Source organism: Podarcis bocagei, assembly GCF_964188305.1.
Source record: "Podarcis bocagei genome assembly, chromosome: 5".
Lineage (NCBI taxonomy): Eukaryota > Metazoa > Chordata > Lepidosauria > Squamata > Lacertidae > Podarcis > Podarcis bocagei.
Genome location: NC_138129.1, coordinates 78,713,341 through 78,730,509, shown reverse-complemented (window position 1 = coordinate 78,730,509; position 17,169 = coordinate 78,713,341). Strand labels below are relative to the sequence as shown.

General features: G+C 41.6%; 1 protein-coding gene across 2 annotated transcripts in view; it reads left to right on the top strand.

Annotated features, from left to right (window-relative positions):
- ABCD3 (ATP binding cassette subfamily D member 3) overlaps positions 1-16,537 on the top strand; it is a 44,932-nt gene extending 28,395 nt beyond the window's left edge. For both annotated transcript variants that reach the window (XM_081194033.1, XM_081194034.1), the window contains exons 9-23: positions 97-239; positions 892-961; positions 2,562-2,631; positions 3,393-3,490; positions 3,581-3,672; positions 4,146-4,234; positions 4,317-4,389; positions 6,086-6,149; positions 7,403-7,480; positions 7,571-7,636; positions 7,726-7,815; positions 9,066-9,185; positions 10,976-11,080; positions 11,922-11,978; positions 13,252-16,537. In XM_081194033.1, the coding sequence (XP_081050159.1) occupies positions 97-239; positions 892-961; positions 2,562-2,631; positions 3,393-3,490; positions 3,581-3,672; positions 4,146-4,234; positions 4,317-4,389; positions 6,086-6,149; positions 7,403-7,480; positions 7,571-7,636; positions 7,726-7,815; positions 9,066-9,185; positions 10,976-11,080; positions 11,922-11,978; positions 13,252-13,329 (1,293 nt within the window). In that variant the 3' untranslated portion in view covers positions 13,330-16,537. The remainder of the gene's footprint in view (positions 1-96; positions 240-891; positions 962-2,561; positions 2,632-3,392; positions 3,491-3,580; positions 3,673-4,145; positions 4,235-4,316; positions 4,390-6,085; positions 6,150-7,402; positions 7,481-7,570; positions 7,637-7,725; positions 7,816-9,065; positions 9,186-10,975; positions 11,081-11,921; positions 11,979-13,251) is intronic.
- The last annotated feature ends 632 nt before the right edge of the window (positions 16,538-17,169 follow it).

The window sequence follows — 17,169 nt, the reverse complement described above, 5'->3', positions numbered from 1 at the left end:
TTTATCACACATACATATGCAAATGTTAATTTAAAAAATTGTGGTTGCTAACCATTTTGTTCTGGAATTCTTCTTGTATTTCCTACATATTTATAGGGCCCTGCTTCCATGATGGCCTACTTGATTATTTCAGGCTTTTTCCTTACACGTTTAAGAAGGCCCATTGGTAAAATGACTATCACGGAACAAAAATATGAAGGAGAGTACAGATTTGTCAATTCCCGGCTCATTACCAATAGGTATGCATTTGTTTCAAAGCCAACTAAGAAATAAGATCCTTTCTGTGTTTCTTTATTTTAAAAATTTAACTTGCACTTATCACAATCCCAAGATCAGCTGTTCTCCTGAATTCCTTGTAGTTAAAACAACTAAAAAATTCTGAACTATTTAATGCTTATTATTGGGCCATTTCAAAGAAGAGGCAGTTTTCCTGGATTGATATTGTAGCAGCTTTGAAGTGTGGCTTACAGATTGCATAGTCCACATAGAACGAAGTGTTAGGGTAGAGTAGTGCTTTACTATGCAAATGGCGGGGACCATGTTTTTGAATTCTCCAATGTGCTATTTGTTTTTTGTAAATCCTGCACATAGAAACTTAGCCTAGCAAGAAGAGTGGTTCACCCTTTTCTATTCTAATGTTTGACTTGCAAGAAGGTTTTTTTGTGAGTGTTTTTGTGTGTGTTTTTACTGATGTGGGGGGGCATTCAAAATTGACCACCTACCTGCAGACAGAAGTGGTGGGGGCAGTCCCTTCTGTCTCCCCTTGACTCTTTCACCAGATTTCTGCCTCATTCCGCTGGACAGGTAGCCCGCGTTTGATTTCTAGTCACTCTTGTTGCAGGTAGTCCTTGCATTTTATCGTCATTCTTCTTTTCATTTCTCTTTTTGCAGTGAAGAAATTGCTTTCTATAATGGGAATCAAAGAGAAAAGCAAACCATTCACAAAGCTTTCCACAAACTGGTAAGTTAGCATGAAGCAGAACAGTGCGTGTATGGCTCTTTGCAGAAGAGCTAGAGGCATATCTTAATGAGATGATCATCTAATGAAATTATGTCATTTTTTTAAAAAAATCTATATTTTCTCCAGACACTGCATAAATTACTTTGTGGCGTGTATTGCCACAGGCTCTATTATTATATATTGTATTGCATTTATTGCCTGCCTTTCTTCCATAGAATTCACTTTGGCATATATGGTTGTCCCCCTGCCCATTCTGTCCTTGCAACAGTCTTGTGAGATAGGCTAGGTTGAGAGATGGTGACCTGCCCAAGGTTACCCAGTGACTGATCTTCATGGTTAAGTGAGGGGTTGATTCCTGATCCCTCAAGCCCTAACCCAACACTGTAACCAATAAAAAGGATACAATCTGCCAAGCATCCATTTTGTATCATCCTGTTCGATTTAGTGACCCACGCCAAGGTTGCTTACATAATTGAATGAATGGTGTGAAGCAGAAGTTGCTTAGTGACTTTGTACCCAAAGGATTTAGCAAGGTTTGAAAGAGGATTAAGTTTTTCACAAAAGAATAAAGGGGTGGGGGGGTGGGCGGGAATAGCGCATCTTTATCATTTGGATGGTATGGCCTTCAACTTGGTGTAAACGTATTTGATTTAAAGAAAAGCTGCAGGAATTTGGGGGTTATATTGGAATATGGGCAGAACTGAACAAGACAGTGGCAGATCTGTGCTTTCAAACATGTATTACCACCCAACCGTAGTAAGTGATAGGGGTGAGATTTCCAATGAAGGTGTGAGTCGGGGTGCTGTGCCCTTCTGCTTGCTGCTTCCCTCTCCCCCAGCTGCTTTTCTCCCAGCTGGGCTTTAAGAGTGGAAGTGAGCCTAGCTGGAAAGAAAGCAGGCTAAGGAAGTGCTGAGCACCCACCCACCACAACTCCATGGGAAATTACGCTCCTCACAGCCATCCCACTGCCGCACTGCTATTCAGTGCTCTTTCCCCACCTCGGTGTCTGCATTGCCTCACTCCACCCTGACCTTTTTCTGAGATGGTATGCTTGGATTCATTAGTTTTACTTTTAGCAGACAAGTTGCCTGCAGCAGCTTTTTTGTTTTTTGCATCCAAGTTGCTGAGGCACCAGAAAGTGCTTCAGGAGGTGTTTACCCATTCACTTTAAGGTACCTCATACAGCTCACACATCCCCCCGAAGCACCCTATCTTTGGCCAAGGATTTGGGTTTGTTTGTTTTTAATCCACTGCACAATCCTATTGTAATATTGTGCGTGCAAATACATATTACCCTTTCCCATGTGTTTTCTTAGCATTACTTGTGAGAAGACTAGTCCTCCTTTTTAAATGGAAGTTGGGATTTTCAAGCTTACCAAAAGGGGGATATTGGATATGGAGTGCCCAACCTTGGTGGAAAAATTCCCTCTTGTGCACTGTAGTGTGTTTCAACATTTGTTTGCTTATTGCTCCTACAAATGTACATATATTTTAATGCTGGCTTGGCAGAGAACTAGACTGTTTTAGAAGCTATTGATTCAGTGCTTTAAATATATAGAATCTCTTGAAATAATTCTCCCCCTTTTTTCCATTTCAATAGGTAGAGCACTTGCACAATTTTATCCTGTTCCGGTTTACTATGGGCTTCATAGATACCATTGTTGCCAAATGTAAGTGTGCATAACCTCTCCAAATGTATGTGTGCATAACACCCCCGGCCCTTTTGTGTGATAATCGCACCGGAGGAAAAATCAATTGCACTGGTGGTTGGGGCGTGGGGAGTTGGCTGGAAGTCACTTTAGGTTGTCCTGGGCAAGATAGAGTGGCTAACAAATTTATTTAATAATAATAATATGATGTATAATAACCTCACTCTCAATTTGTTGACTTCAGTAGTGCACTTAGTGGTGTACTCAGTTAGATGGTAATGTATTAATTCACTTATTTCATCAGCCAACTCTGCTGTGTTTGGGCACCCTCCTCATTTTGTGGAGTAGATCCCCTTAACTTCTGCCCCAAAGTCCTGTCCTGACAACACTACTGGTTAGCTTAGATCCAAAAACGCCTTGTAGAAGCCAAAGGGCACTTCTCCACTATCCCATTTCCACAGATAATCCACTCCTTTGTAGCACCTCTATCATGTCACATCAAAGACGGTCCTCTCCAACCCGCGGAACAAATGTTTGGGGTTCTTTAGTCAGGAGTGGGTGTGTGGAAAAGTAGCCTTGCACAAGCGTAGTTCCTCTCACACTTTCTTGGATCCAAACAACTACAAACTCAACAGAAATGAGTGTAACAGGTGGGTTTGACGAGAAGTAAAGAATAGAGTTGCATGCTGTTGCTTAGTGTTGGGTTCATGTATCTTCCTCAGAATCATTGTAAACTTGTATTCTTAGCTGTCTTTGAAATAAATTTCTAAAAAATATTTCAGACCTTGCAACTGTCGTTGGCTATCTGGTTGTTAGCCGTCCATTTTTGAACCTGTCTCATCCTCGCCATCAGAATAGTACCCATGCAGAACTTTTGGAGGTAAGCAATAAGCTTCTGAGCTGAGTTATAGTGGACAGCATGCAATTTGTTTGTTTACTCATGATCAACCCCGCATTTTGTCACTTTAAGGATTACTACCAAAGTGGAAGAATGTTACTGAGAATGTCTCAAGCGCTTGGCAGGATAGTTCTCGCAGGCCGTGAAATGACACGGTTAGCTGGGTAAGACCATTAATATGTACTATTGCCATTATCTTCCCAATAATATATAGCAGTCAGGGTATGTCTTGTTGTGACATATGAACCTGGACTCGTGGTTTGTTTCTATGCAAGCCATGAATGGTAACCAAGGTTTCTTTTTGGCTTACCACCTGTGGTTATTTGGAGGAAACAAATCATGAACCAAGGTTCAGACATCGTGACAAGCCAGGATCTGGGGAGGAGTGGAGAGAGAACTTTTTAACAGCATGCATTAGCATATTCCTTGTTCAGCGTGTAAATCATAGTTAATGGGGAAAATAGTTTAATGTGATTTGTGAACTTGTCTAATTTGTAATTATGACTTGCTTGCATTATTGCACCTTCATTTTAAGCTGTTTTGGTTATTTAATTAGCTTTTGGAAACACTTTATTTTTTGAAGAATATTTAGTAATGCCTTTTCAGTTTAATAAGGTGTCCTTTTTTTAACTTCTAGGTTCACCGCTCGAATTACAGAATTAATGCAAGTTCTGAAGGAGTTGAACAGTGGCAAATATCAGCGGACTATGTTAGCCCAAGAAAAGGGTAAATGGCGGACTTGATGTGCCTTTAAACTCATAGTCAGACTTGTGCACTTTCTAATGCATGGTTTTCTTTTTCACTTAAGATTCAGAATTGGAAAAAGCTGTGCCACTGATACCTGGCTCCGGACGAATAGTCATTGCAGACAATATTATCAAGTATGTAAAGTATCTATTCTCTTGTTAGATTTTCTCTCATTGGCCGCCTTCAGTTCTACACACTTCCACTCCACTCCACTCCACTCTCCACACTTTTACAATTTTGTTTTTAATTCAGTGATCACCGGTCTGTTTCCACTATGCAGGACTCTGCGAATGTGCAGCTCCCCCAACCACTTTGCTCTTCCCTTGTTTTTTATCTTTTTTTATTTCCGGACCATGGTTACCTAAACCAATATTTGATTTAGAGCGTTATCTAATCCCAGACATGGGGTTGAGCACTCCCTGTGCAGCCGAGGCTTGTTCTGAGCTAACCTTGTCCTAGTTCAGTGTGGCATGGGAGCAAAAAGAACCGCAAGGAGAGATTTCGGCAGTCATTACCAGGCATGCTGTGGCAAAAAAGAAAGAGAGAGAGAAAGAAACGTTAACCATGTAAGATTATACCAAAGGAGAACTAGAATGCAAATTGTACAAGCTTGCAGATAACTTACATAATTTGTATAGCCTGAGATCTTGGGAGAGCTGCAGCCAGTTGGCACAGGCAATTACCAGTCAATGATCTGCAAGTGAGGCAGTGGAAGTGCTGGACCCGTGCCTTGCCTCGGTAATGGACTGAATGAGAGCCCACAAACTGAAGCTCAATCCAGATAAGACTGAGGCACTGTGAGTGGGTGGTTCCCTAGACCAGATGAGTGGGAAGTCACCTGCTCTTGATGGGGTCACACTTCCTCTGAAGGAGCAGGTTCGTAGCTTGGGGGTACTCCTGGATCCTTTGCTGTCTCTCGAGGCTCAGGTGGCCTCAGTGGCCCAGAGTGCCTTCCATCAGCTTTGGTTGGTGGCCCAGCTACGCCCTTATCTGGACAGGGACAGCCTAACTACTGTTGTCTATGCTCTGGTAACCTCAAGGTTACTGCGATGCGTTATACGTAGGGCTGCCTCTGAAGATGGTTCGGAAACTCCAGCTGGTGCAGAATTCAGCGGCCAGGTTGCTCACTGGAGCAAGATGGTTTGAGCATATTACACCGATCCTGGTTCAACTGCACTGGCTACCAATTAGTTTCTAGGCCCAATTCAGAGTGCTGGTTTTGACCTATAAAGCCTTAAATGGCTCAGGACTGCAGTACCTCAAGGACTGCCTCTTTCCATATGTACCTACCTGGACCCTGAGAACCATCTTCTGAGGCCCTCCTTCGTGTGCCTCCTCCTCAAGAGGTCCAGAGGATGGCAACACGAGAACGGGGCCTTCTCTGCGGTGGCTCCCCATCTGTGGAATGCTCTCCCCAGGGAGGTTCGCCTGACGCCTTCATTATATCCTTTTTAACTAGGCCTTTGTTTGATCTGTTTGACATCCTATGCCCTTTTAAAATGTCTTTTTTGCGGGGTGCTATTGGGTTGTTGTTTTTATTTTTATTATGTATTTTGTGGTTTTATATCTTGATTTTATTCTGTGAACTGCCCTGAGACGCCCAGGTATAGGGCGGTATATAAATTCAATATATTATTTATTATTATCTGTGCAAGGCAGTTTTGGACTAGGTTCACGCTTGCCCACATTGATCATCTGATGGAAAGCATAGTAGTTCGACTTTACATCACCCGCTACTTTGTTTGTTTTATGACAGGGCTGTGTCCGTGCATCTTCAGAAAGTATGGTCTCTTAGTATTAACAGCAAAGTATCTGTTTTTTTCCTTGTAGGTTTGATCATGTTCCATTGGCGACACCCAATGGCGATATGTTGATTAGAGACCTCAACTTCGAGGTATGTCATGACGTGAGCGATTTCATCTTGAAAGAATGGGATACGTCCATTGTCTGAATGAGGGAAGCAAATTTCTTTCCCATCCCCTACTCCTGAAAAACTTCTCTGGAAGGTCAGGGGACCCTCATAAAACAGTGTCAGAGGCCTGTCTTACCCAAAATTGGGTGGAGGCACTTTGCACTAGCAGAGCTCTGCCTGATTTGGGGTGATTCCTCCTCTCCCAGTGTCGTCCCCGTCCCACCAGAGAAGCTTTCCCGGGGCTGTGGAAGGGCAAGAAGGAACGGTAAAGATCCATATACTGTCAGCCATCTGTTCACATAGAGTTTGGTTTTAATTCCAATCATTCAGTAGGTGGGTAGAAAAATCTAAACTTTCTCATCAGAACATGTGAGAATAGAACAATATTGAACAGGAACCCATGTGATCAACTCATGGTTTCCTTAGTTTTAGCCTTATAGTCCAGTCCATATGGTTTTTAACAGTGTTTCTGTACAGTTAACAAGTTTTTTGTTGTTGTCCATAAGTGTTATTGGCAGCTCCATGCACAAATCTGCTGCACCAGCCAAATCACAGGGATTATATGTGCATTGGAATTATCATTTTAACAAATTATAAACCACTAGGTGTCACTGTTGGGCGACTCTACAGTGAAACTTTATTATAATCACATGGGAGTTCAAGCATTTTCTTAAACACCTAGAATAGTCCTGGATATAAGGAGATGCTGTACTAATTATAAAATGGGAAAGTAAGCCAATTTATTCTTTCATATATGCCTCCTCTTCTTACAAATAAACCCAAAACGTGTTTACTCGGTAGTCCTCTGAATTTAGTGGTATTTTCTTTTTATTAAGTTCACTTAGGGAAGCAGTCTTCATTTGTTTGTAATTTTTTGCATCCTCAGATTCCTAGTTAAGTAGTTGCTAGCTTTTAAAGTTTAACTAAAGACTTCCAGTTGTTGAAACCGAGCAAAGGTTACACAGAGGAATTTGACTTTTTAGCTTAAAGGAACACAGTGGGTTTGGAATTTGTTTTAATTTTTGGGGGGCAACTCATTTGAAGTTTTCCATTTTGAGTGCTCACACTTGAAAGAACATTGTGGAGCAACGATTTTGTTCAGTGGTTAATACAGTATAAGGAGACCTGGTTAATACAGTAGGTTGAGCTGACATACAAATAAAACCTAAGCAGTTACCCATATTGCTCATAGTCCTTTTTTTCCAAAATATTTAAAAACATGATATGCATTCCAGGTACGATCCGGTGCAAATGTTCTGATTTGTGGGCCAAATGGATGTGGAAAGAGTTCTCTCTTCCGTGTCCTTGGTGAGGTAAGTAAATGCAGGAAAAAGTATACCTTTAACATCAAAAGGCGCAAAATCACAATTCATTGACTTTTATTATTCCTTTTATCTTTGCAGTTGTGGCCCCTGTTTGGTGGCTGCCTGACTAAGCCTGAGAGAGGAAAGCTGTTTTATGTTCCTCAGGTAAAACAAACTGTCATAGCCTTTGGCATTTCTTGTTGCTTTTAAAAATGTGTATCAAGTTGTCCTGATTCCTGGCAATTTACTTTCAGAGACCATATATGACTCTTGGAACGCTCAGAGACCAAGTCATCTATCCAGATACTGTAGATGAGCAGAGAAGGAAAGGAATCTCTGACCAGGTAAAACAATGTCCCAGTTATTATTATTATTTTGCTGTAAAAGCTGAAGTTCACTGTAAACTTAGGTAAACATTAGAAACAGCAGCAAAACCACAACTTTCATACAATATTTGACAGTATAGCTATGCTGCTTCTTTTTCGTAAGTAAACTTCATTTGATTGAAGCCATGGCCAATTCATCCAACCAATTTTGTTGTAGTTGCAGTGTGGTGAATACTATAGCATCTGGCTTGTGCACCACTGAAGTTAAACACAGAGTACATGAGAAAGGGGGAAAGATGGATAGGCAAGTTCTATTATAGTAGTTGGCGTGTGTAATACATCTCCTTTAGTGCTACTGGGCCTTTAAGGCAGATGAAGCAAGATAGCTCCACATGCAGTCCAACCTAGCAGCGGCATAATGGCTGCTGCTACATCCTTTATACTCTTGGTCCCTGTGCTCTGCTTTCCACTTGAGATGGGAGTCTAGATGCACAAAAAAGCTGATTCCCCACTGCTACGTCCCTAATTGGGGAGCCCAAATGCATGTGAAGCAGAAGTTCTGATTGCTTCCTGTCCTATCTCAAGGCCAAAAGGTGAAAGATTTAGTGCCACTCCACAGTGCTAATGGCTTTGCCCATCTCGGGGGGGGGGGGGGTTGGGAGAAAGTGGCGGCCAGGCTTCCTCTTGGCAGTAGTGTTAAAGGCCGAACAATTTTTAGAACTCCTGTGAGGTTGGTTTTTGTTTTTTGGCATAATGAGCAGCATGAGCTTCCATTCAGCTTCAGTGCATGGGATGGACAGCAATGAGACGTACTCACTCCAGTTTGCTGGCAGGGCTTGGTGTTGTTCAGTATGTAATCAAACATTTTGCATATAAATATTTATTGATTTTTCAAAAAAGAAAAAGAAAAAAGAAAAGGAAGATAAGAAAAAAAGAAACCATACAAAAAAAAGAAAAGCCAACAAACATAGATACACCCATCAAAAAAAGATTTTTCACACAAAAATTTACATTGTCGTCTCTTTCTAGACTTCCTTCAGCTTGTCCGTAAATCTTTCGTTGCAATAATCAGAGTTACACATTTCCTAGTTTGTATTGTCATTGTACATTTCTCCTCTTCTATTTTCTTTAAACAATACCTCGTAATCAAACATTTTGATCCTGACCATCTCAGCATCCTTTGGAGGTGGAGAGGGTGGAGAAAACTGAAATAAGTTGTAAAATAAGTACATTTTCAAGCCTGTTGACCTATGCTGTTTTGCTTCCAGGTGTTAAAGGAGTACTTGGACAACGTCCAGTTGGGTCAGATCCTGGACCGTGAAGGAGGCTGGGATAGTGTTCAGGACTGGATGGATGTTCTCAGTGGAGGAGAGAAACAGAGGATGGCCGTATGTGGTCTTTACACTGTTGTTTTATAAAATGTTTATATTTTCCAGCACCACACTGAGGACTAGGCATTAATTGTTTTAAGAACAGCTGTCAGGGACTGGAATGCAGAGACTGAAAAGTGGGTGAGATCACCTCCCGCTTCTCCTGCCACTGACAGGGAAGAGGGAGAGAGTGTTGATTTACAGCCAAGCTATGAGCAAGATAGGCAGAGGCTAACAAGCAGCCTAGTTATGAGGATTTAACAGAAGCAGGAACAGAAAGGGGGCGGACACTTCATTAGACGGCATAGATGATCTACATTCCCCTCAAACACAAAGGTCTTTAAGGGTACAAGAGCATCATGTGCAGAGGAATTTGTCCAAGGGAAGACCCCGTAGGAGCGCATGTGTTGCTGGGAAAGAGGGAAGGAGGAGGAGTCAGAGTGAGCAGCGTCATTATGGTGGCAAGACGTGAGTTCTTGTCTGTTATCGTAGAGACGGAATAAATAATAATTAAAGCTATGTTGTTTCCTCTTGGCTCCTTGAAACCATCGGGAGGGAAGCAGGGGAATTCCTCAGGCCTGGCAACAGCAAAGCTGTTGTCCGATATTAAATATAAGCAAAATTGTCCAGTATTAAATATGAGTACAGTTGGAGGCAGCGGTGCTTCTGAATACAGTGGTACCTCGGGTTACATATGCTTCAGGTTACATACGCTTCAGGTTACAGACTCCGCTAACCCAGAAATAGTACCTTGGGTTAAGAACTTTGCTTCAGGATGAGAACAGAAATCGTGCTCCAGTGGCGCGGCAGCAGCAGGAGGCCCCGTTAGCTAAAGTGGTGCTTCAGGTTAAGAACAGTTTCAGGTTAAAAACGAATCTCCGGAACGAATTAAGCACTTAACCCGAGGTACCACTGTGCCAGTTGCTGGAAACCACAGGAGGGGAGCGTGTTCTTGTGGTCATGTTCTTTTGGCATATCTGAAAGAACAGTGGCTTAGGAGGGTTTATTTCTCCAGGTGAGACTCAGTTGAGCATCTTGCCCAATATTTACTCTGACTGATAGTGCCTCTCTAGGATCTCAACCAAGGTTCTCTCCATCACCTGCTTTCTCACCCTTTTAACGGTAGGAGAAACCTAAAACCTGAGGCTCTCCAGATGGTGTTGGACTCCAGTACCTGTCAGCCACAGTTAACACTGCCAGTAGTCAGGGATTATGGAATATGTCCAGTAACATCTTGAGGGTCATATGTTCCCCACCCTGGCTGTACATGCAAAATGTATTTTGCCACATGCAAAGATCATAAGGTCGCTGGTGCCGTCTTGAGGATCGTGGGATGAATTCGTAGTTCTATGCCAGTGCTATAGTTTGAATTACCGTATATACTCAAGTATAAGCCGACCCGAATATAAGCCGAGGCACCTAATTTTACCGCAAAAAACTGGGAAAATTTATTGACTTGAGTATAAGCCGGTTCAGCACACCACAAACCTCCTGGTGGGCCGGAGTGTGTGTGTGCATGCATGAATGTGTACACGGCAGAGGGGGCTTCTCTCCCCCCCCCCGCCCCTCCTGTCCTCCTGCCTACCTAGGGTGCTGCTGAGAGGCAGAGGCTGGTGGCGGCAAAGGCGGAGGAAGAACAAGCAGCCCAAAAGGGCCGCTTTCGGGCTGCTCATTCCTCCTCCTCCAACAACAGCCTCTGCCACTGTAAATGCGTTCAGGTGGGACCCTCACTCGCGTATAAAAACGTAAATGAGAAATATGTCACAATATCGTGTGTTAGATCTTTTGCATTTGTTTTTGCATTGCAGATGGCCAGATTGTTTTACCATAAGCCCCAGTTTGCAATTCTGGACGAATGTACCAGCGCTGTTAGCGTTGACGTGGAAGGCTACATCTACAGCCATTGTCGGAAAGTATGTATGCATTCATACTTTCTGTTGTTCAGATTCCATTGGCTGTTTGCATTGTCAGTTAAACTCTAACTTTGAACTGTTCTAACAAGAAGTATCAATAAGATCTTATTGCTATAGTGGCCTTATGTTCATATACCTAGATTGGGTCAACCATCTCCTAGACTAAAGCACAGGATACTCAAAACATGCCCGGAGTGAGAGGGAATCCAAATTAGCAAGTTTATTACTTGAAACTTTCTGCACATTTTTGGTGCATTGGCAGGTCAAAGTTTAACTCTCTTAAAATCAAATTCTGTTGATTGTCAGTGAGAAAGATTGTGTGCATCTTTAATTCTCCCCCCCCCCCGCCCAAGTTGTAATGAATGGTACTTAAAAATTGAGTCCATATATGAGATGTGATAATGTCTAATAGCGATACCAAACCGCATGAGAGCCATGATTAGAACAGAGAGTCATTTTCTGAAAGCAGCTGGGGAGGGGGATGCATTTTGCATTAGGGTCACAGGGGAGCTTAACCATTTGGCACCCCAAACCCCTTCCTAGAGCAGCTACTAGCTGTGGAGCTGAAAATTCACAGGCAGCAGAATAAATGTGTTATAACCTAGGCAGGGGCACTCTGCAGTGTGGAGCTGGTATGGAACCAAAAGGGTCCACACCCCGACCTCAATCACCGTAGCCCTCTTCCAAATTGCACCCCCTCTGCCCCAGCAGTTGCTTTCAGAAATAGACTTTGGGGTATCAAATCACAGCTTCCCTGTACCATGTAATGTGGAGCTTTTGAGAGTTTAGTTTCTTTGGATGAAGCTTAAAGCTTACTTTATCTTATATTCTGTCACTCTAGGTGGGTATCACCCTCTTCACTGTATCTCACAGAAAATCACTTTGGAAACACCATGAGGTAAGATTTCTCTTGTTTAAACGTAAGTATACATTGAGTTCCTACCAGCTCAAGTGTTTTCAATAATAAAACGAACAGTTTCACAGCACTTTTGCAAAATTACAGAATAATTGTGCCAGCTGAAGTGTATTAATTGTTTAAAACATTTATAGCTCACAGTGAGCACAAGGTGGTTAATAGTGTAAGTTAAAATAGTAATTAGCCATTTTAAAAACATGAAGGAAGCCATTAAAAAATGAAAAGAGGAAAGAGAGAAATTTAAAAAAACACACCATAAAACAGCCATAAAGAATGATGAGCTATTGCTATCCCAATCAGATAGCTTTCTTGCAAATAAAAAGTGAGTCCCCATTCCATTGTGGCTACCCTGATGATTAAGATAAAAAAAACACACCTGACAGTAATCTTTATATAACACAGTCCTTATTTCCAGCTTTTCTCGCTCACTATAACTTACTGGAAATTCTATTCAGGTGAGCGTGTAGACAGGTGGATGAGGGACAAATGGTTCTGTTTATCCTTTGCAAGCCTGCTTCATTTCCATGCTGACAGCAAAAGAAGGCACTCAGCTGGTAAAACCAAGCTGAACAGAGAGGTTGTGCAAATCTGTCTGGTAAAAGATAACTTTCAGCAGGGTAGTTCAAAAGGCAAATCAGGCTAGTAATTTCCCTGGCTTAGTTACAAGGCTGATAAAATGCTGGGTCTCCTAAGTGCTTGAAGTGTTTCAGATAATTTTTCCACCTTCACTACATACATGTATGCTATATAAACCCACTCACAGATCAGGAAGCTGAGACACAGTGAGGGTGATCAGGTAAGCAGCTGCTCAGAGGAACTGTTATATGACTTTCCTGTGGTAATTGGCGGTTGCACATAGCTAAAATGAAACCATAGTTTAAAAGGCAATAAGCACAGCCACCCCGTACCTAATTTCCCAAAGCAGATTCCCCCAGGATTTGATAAGCAATTTTAAATATGTGAAGAATTCACCGTTCTTTTTAGCCATTTGTCTGCATATTTCAGTAGTAAAGAGTTGAACATGTAGTCAGAGTTAGGAGACCAAACTTCAGCAACCGGATGACTTTATCATCACAAAATAAATAGTTGGAGCTCCTGTCAATGCCACCAGATGGAGGTATAAGACATTCAACATTTTACAGTGTTCTTTCCAAGCAGAAATGTGGTGATAGGAGTTTCTGTAGACAACCCTTATTTAAACAGAGATTATATATTAAAATCAAGTTAGCTAATCTGTACTTTTCCTTCTCCTCAGTTCTACCTTCACATGGACGGAAGAGGAAACTATGAGTTCAAGAGGATTACTGAAGATACAATTGAATTTGGTTCTTAAAAACAACAATAATGCATAAATCTACAACCTACTTCAGTGACTGAAAACAGCACGGGGCATAGAAAGGCACAAAGTACAATGTAATTTAACAGATGGCTCATTCTTTAAACCAATTACTAAGTGTAGGATAACAAAGTGTCCAAAACAAGCTGCCGAGGCATTTATTATAATGTAGGATATTACTAATTTGTGTATATGTTGGTTTAAATATTACTATGTACTAAGAATGTCCTTATTCTTGTGGTTTTTAAAACCTGCCTAAATTAAATTGGGCTTAAATCACTGTAACTTTGATTCATCCTGGGATGTAAACATTCTGAAGTCAACTAATTCGACTTCTGTTTGACTTTTGCTTCCTCTGGGGAAGAACCCTTATTAAAGTTAGGGTCGCTACCTCCTCTGCTCCCAGTGCAAAGAGACGTGAATTTCTGTGTCATATCTGGATGCATCATTTCATTGTACTGAATATCATACCTTTTTTCAGGGCAGTACTAGCCTGTTCTATTGCATCATTACACAGGGCAGCAAGCTTTTCCTTTGGCCAAGGGTGGGTGAGGCTCTGCTTTGCAGGAACATTGGGAGAGAAGTGAACCTTGGACCTACATTTCTAACTGCTAAAGATCTGAGCTTATTCCAGTGAAGATCTCTGTCTCAGTCTCTGTCCACAGCTTCCCACGGCTCTTTTGGTCCCAGTCTTCTAGCCGGCTCAAAAATTAAAATAAAATGCTATTCTGTTGTTGCCTGTGCTTCGTGCACTTCTGGGAAGGGAAGTGGGGGGAAATGAAGAGGAATGAGGAAGCTGGGAAAGTTGGAGAATAAAGAGAAATAAAAAGTTAAACATAGGAACTCACTTTCTGTATTTCAAAACAGAGATCACCGATGTTAATATTTAGAAGTGGGTCTGATCCATTTGATAGCTTTGGGAAGCTGTGCACAGGTTCATAATAAAACGCCAAGGGCACCTGCCCCATGAATTCAGATTTATTTACTTTTACAGGGTGACATGCTTTTCTTTCTGGGGCGTTTGTGTATGTTCCGCATTCATTGCCTGAGACACAGCAGTTCAAAGCCTTTCAGAACTGTTTCCTGTTATGTGAGCATTTTTGTGTGTGTTTGCCTCTTAGGAATAACTTCCATGCCAACTGCCTAATGCTTAATGTTACATGAGCAGTTCCCAAACTAATAATAAGCCAATCGCAAACTTATAGATGCTGGCAAGACCACATATAACTGAGGCTTTAAGGAGTATCAGTTTTCCAAGTGAAGCAATTATTGTTGCTACATGATGTTATGGGATCATTCCTTAGAGGTGGCCCCATATATGGGGCTGGGAAGACAGTGCCTAACTAGTCTGGCTGATCAATAATATGCCATTTAGCCCATAGGAATTTCTGAAAACCCATGGAGTATGACACAGGCCTAGGTATTTGTCTTTGTTCATGTGATGTAACATAGAAATGCACTACAAGAAGGCATGCACTACATATGCAAATAAATATGATCACTGTCTCCCCCCCCCTTTGCTGTAATATCAACATATATTGTTAGTGACCACACATCAGTCTTGAATATCCCCCTTTCACAGTAAGATACCACCTGCCAAATTTTTGTTCTCCTCGTCCTGCTCCCAATACGGTGCTTGAGTCCACTGTTTATAAATGCCATTTTTCTTCATGTATTTTATATGAATAATCGGTGGAGAGCTACAGAAGGATCGAGCTTGGAAGCAGCTTAAAAACTGAACTAACTTTATCTGTCGTCATTTCAATTTTTTTCTCCATACAGTTGTACCTTGGAAGTCGAATGGAATCTGTTCCGGAAGTCCGTTCGACTTCCAAAATGTTCGGAAACCAAAGTGCAGCTTCTGATTGGCTGCAGGAAGCTCCTGCAGCGAATCAGAAGCCGTGGAAGCCACATTGGATCTTTGGTTTCCAAAAATAGTTCGCAAACTGGAACAGTCACTTCTGGGTTTGCGGCATTCGGGAGCCCATTCAAGAACTAAGCTGTTTGAAAACCGAGGTACGACTGTATTTTGTATGGCAAGGAGTTTGTATGGCAAGCCATTCTGTACTCCCACTTTTGTTTGTTTGAACAACTTGGGCAGACTGCTTCTGATACTGGTTGTGATAGCCAACGTGGTTACTGCAAGGTGATCGTGTTGCAAAGGCTGATGTTAAACTAATTCCACAGATCGATCATCTAGCCCAGCAGTTTCAGCTTAGTGATGATCTGATTCAGAGGTACATATAACCCATGAGAATCAGGTAGCTCTGCTGCTAGTGAAGCTTCCTTTTCCCAAATAACACCTGCTTTTCAAGTTGATATTATGTAGTGGCTGTTCTTGAGAGGGAGTGGTTTTCTTGAATGCATCTGTTTTTTAAAGAACTATAATTTTTTTAGAATGGAAAATGCAGCTTTTTCAATATTTGTATTCTTTTTTCAGAGACATCTGCACTAAAATTGAGTAGTAGTAGATGAGGTTTTTTAAAGAATGTTGTATTTTTTTGTCACTAACTAGCAGAAAGTACCCATTATTTATAGAACATCTTTTGCAGATAGCCAGAAGGCGTTGCAGTTTGAGACTTAACACTGAGCACAAGCGTTGTTTATCTGCTCTATTTGATAGACAAAATTAACTTCAGTAACCATGAACCAATAAAACTGATTCTTTGAATTAAACACCAGATACAAAGTCCAGGGGAACTCCGTATTCAGAAATTGTCTTGGCTTTTGCGACATCTCAAGTTGCAATATCCCTGCTTTTATCAAGTCATCAAAAATAGTCTGACCTCATGAGATAGTAAGTTTATGAATGCAAAATGAACCAGAGCAGTGCTCAAAGGAAGCAGTGTTTGAGATTATGCTTTTTAGTTGAAGAATTTTTTTGAGATGTGGTGAGTAATCATTCAGAAACATGGTTCAGCTATGAATTTGTGCTATTGTCTTGTATGTTGATCACTGCTTTTATGATTGCTTGAACTGGAATTGTTGGGGTGATGGGAAGGTCAGCACAAATGAAGCAGGTCCATGTCTTCATCCTGGTGGTATTTGGTACTCTGGTGATCATAGATGGCTCCCATTTTAATGGGACATAATTGCTGTACTTTAATATATTGTAGCTTGTAAAGCCCTTTGAGAGGAAAGACACTATCTAAATGTAAGATTTTTCTATATAAGTGCCTCTGGAATAATAAATCTGAGACAAAGATCCTTGGCTTTTTGAACAAACTGGTCTCATTCTGAACATTTTTAAAGCTCATAGCACAGCCAGTCAGCGGTGGTGCTCTTCAGATGTTATGGACTGCAACATTATTCCTTATTGTTGGCCATGCTGACTGGGACTGTTGGGAGTTGTTCTCTACAGCTTCTAGAGGACACCATGTTCTCTACCCAAGCTTTACAGATAGGTGTCCATATCCCAACAAATTTGGGATCAGTAGCTCATATTTTAAGAGGCTGGTGCCTGGTACAATGACAAACAATCATACTTTTAAATCAAACTATTACTCGTAAGTCTGAATTGCTACCATGTTACTATGCCAAGCATGTCTTCGATCTACCACAGAGTTAAAATCCCTGCCCCCGTGTGTGTGTGTGTGTGTGTGTGTGTGTGTGTGTGTGTGTGTTTGTGGAAAGAAAATTTATACATGAAAGGGTGCTTGTGTATCTTATCTACACGCAATGCAACCATCAGGGTACTGAGAATCAGTGCTTTTTTCTAGAAAAAAAGGTGCAGGATCGCTGCCCTGTCCTTCCTGCTTCCGTGCACAAGCAGGAGGGACAGGGCAGATCCAAACTGCAGAGAAGCTTATTCCTTGCGTGTCAGCTCTGCAAGCTGAC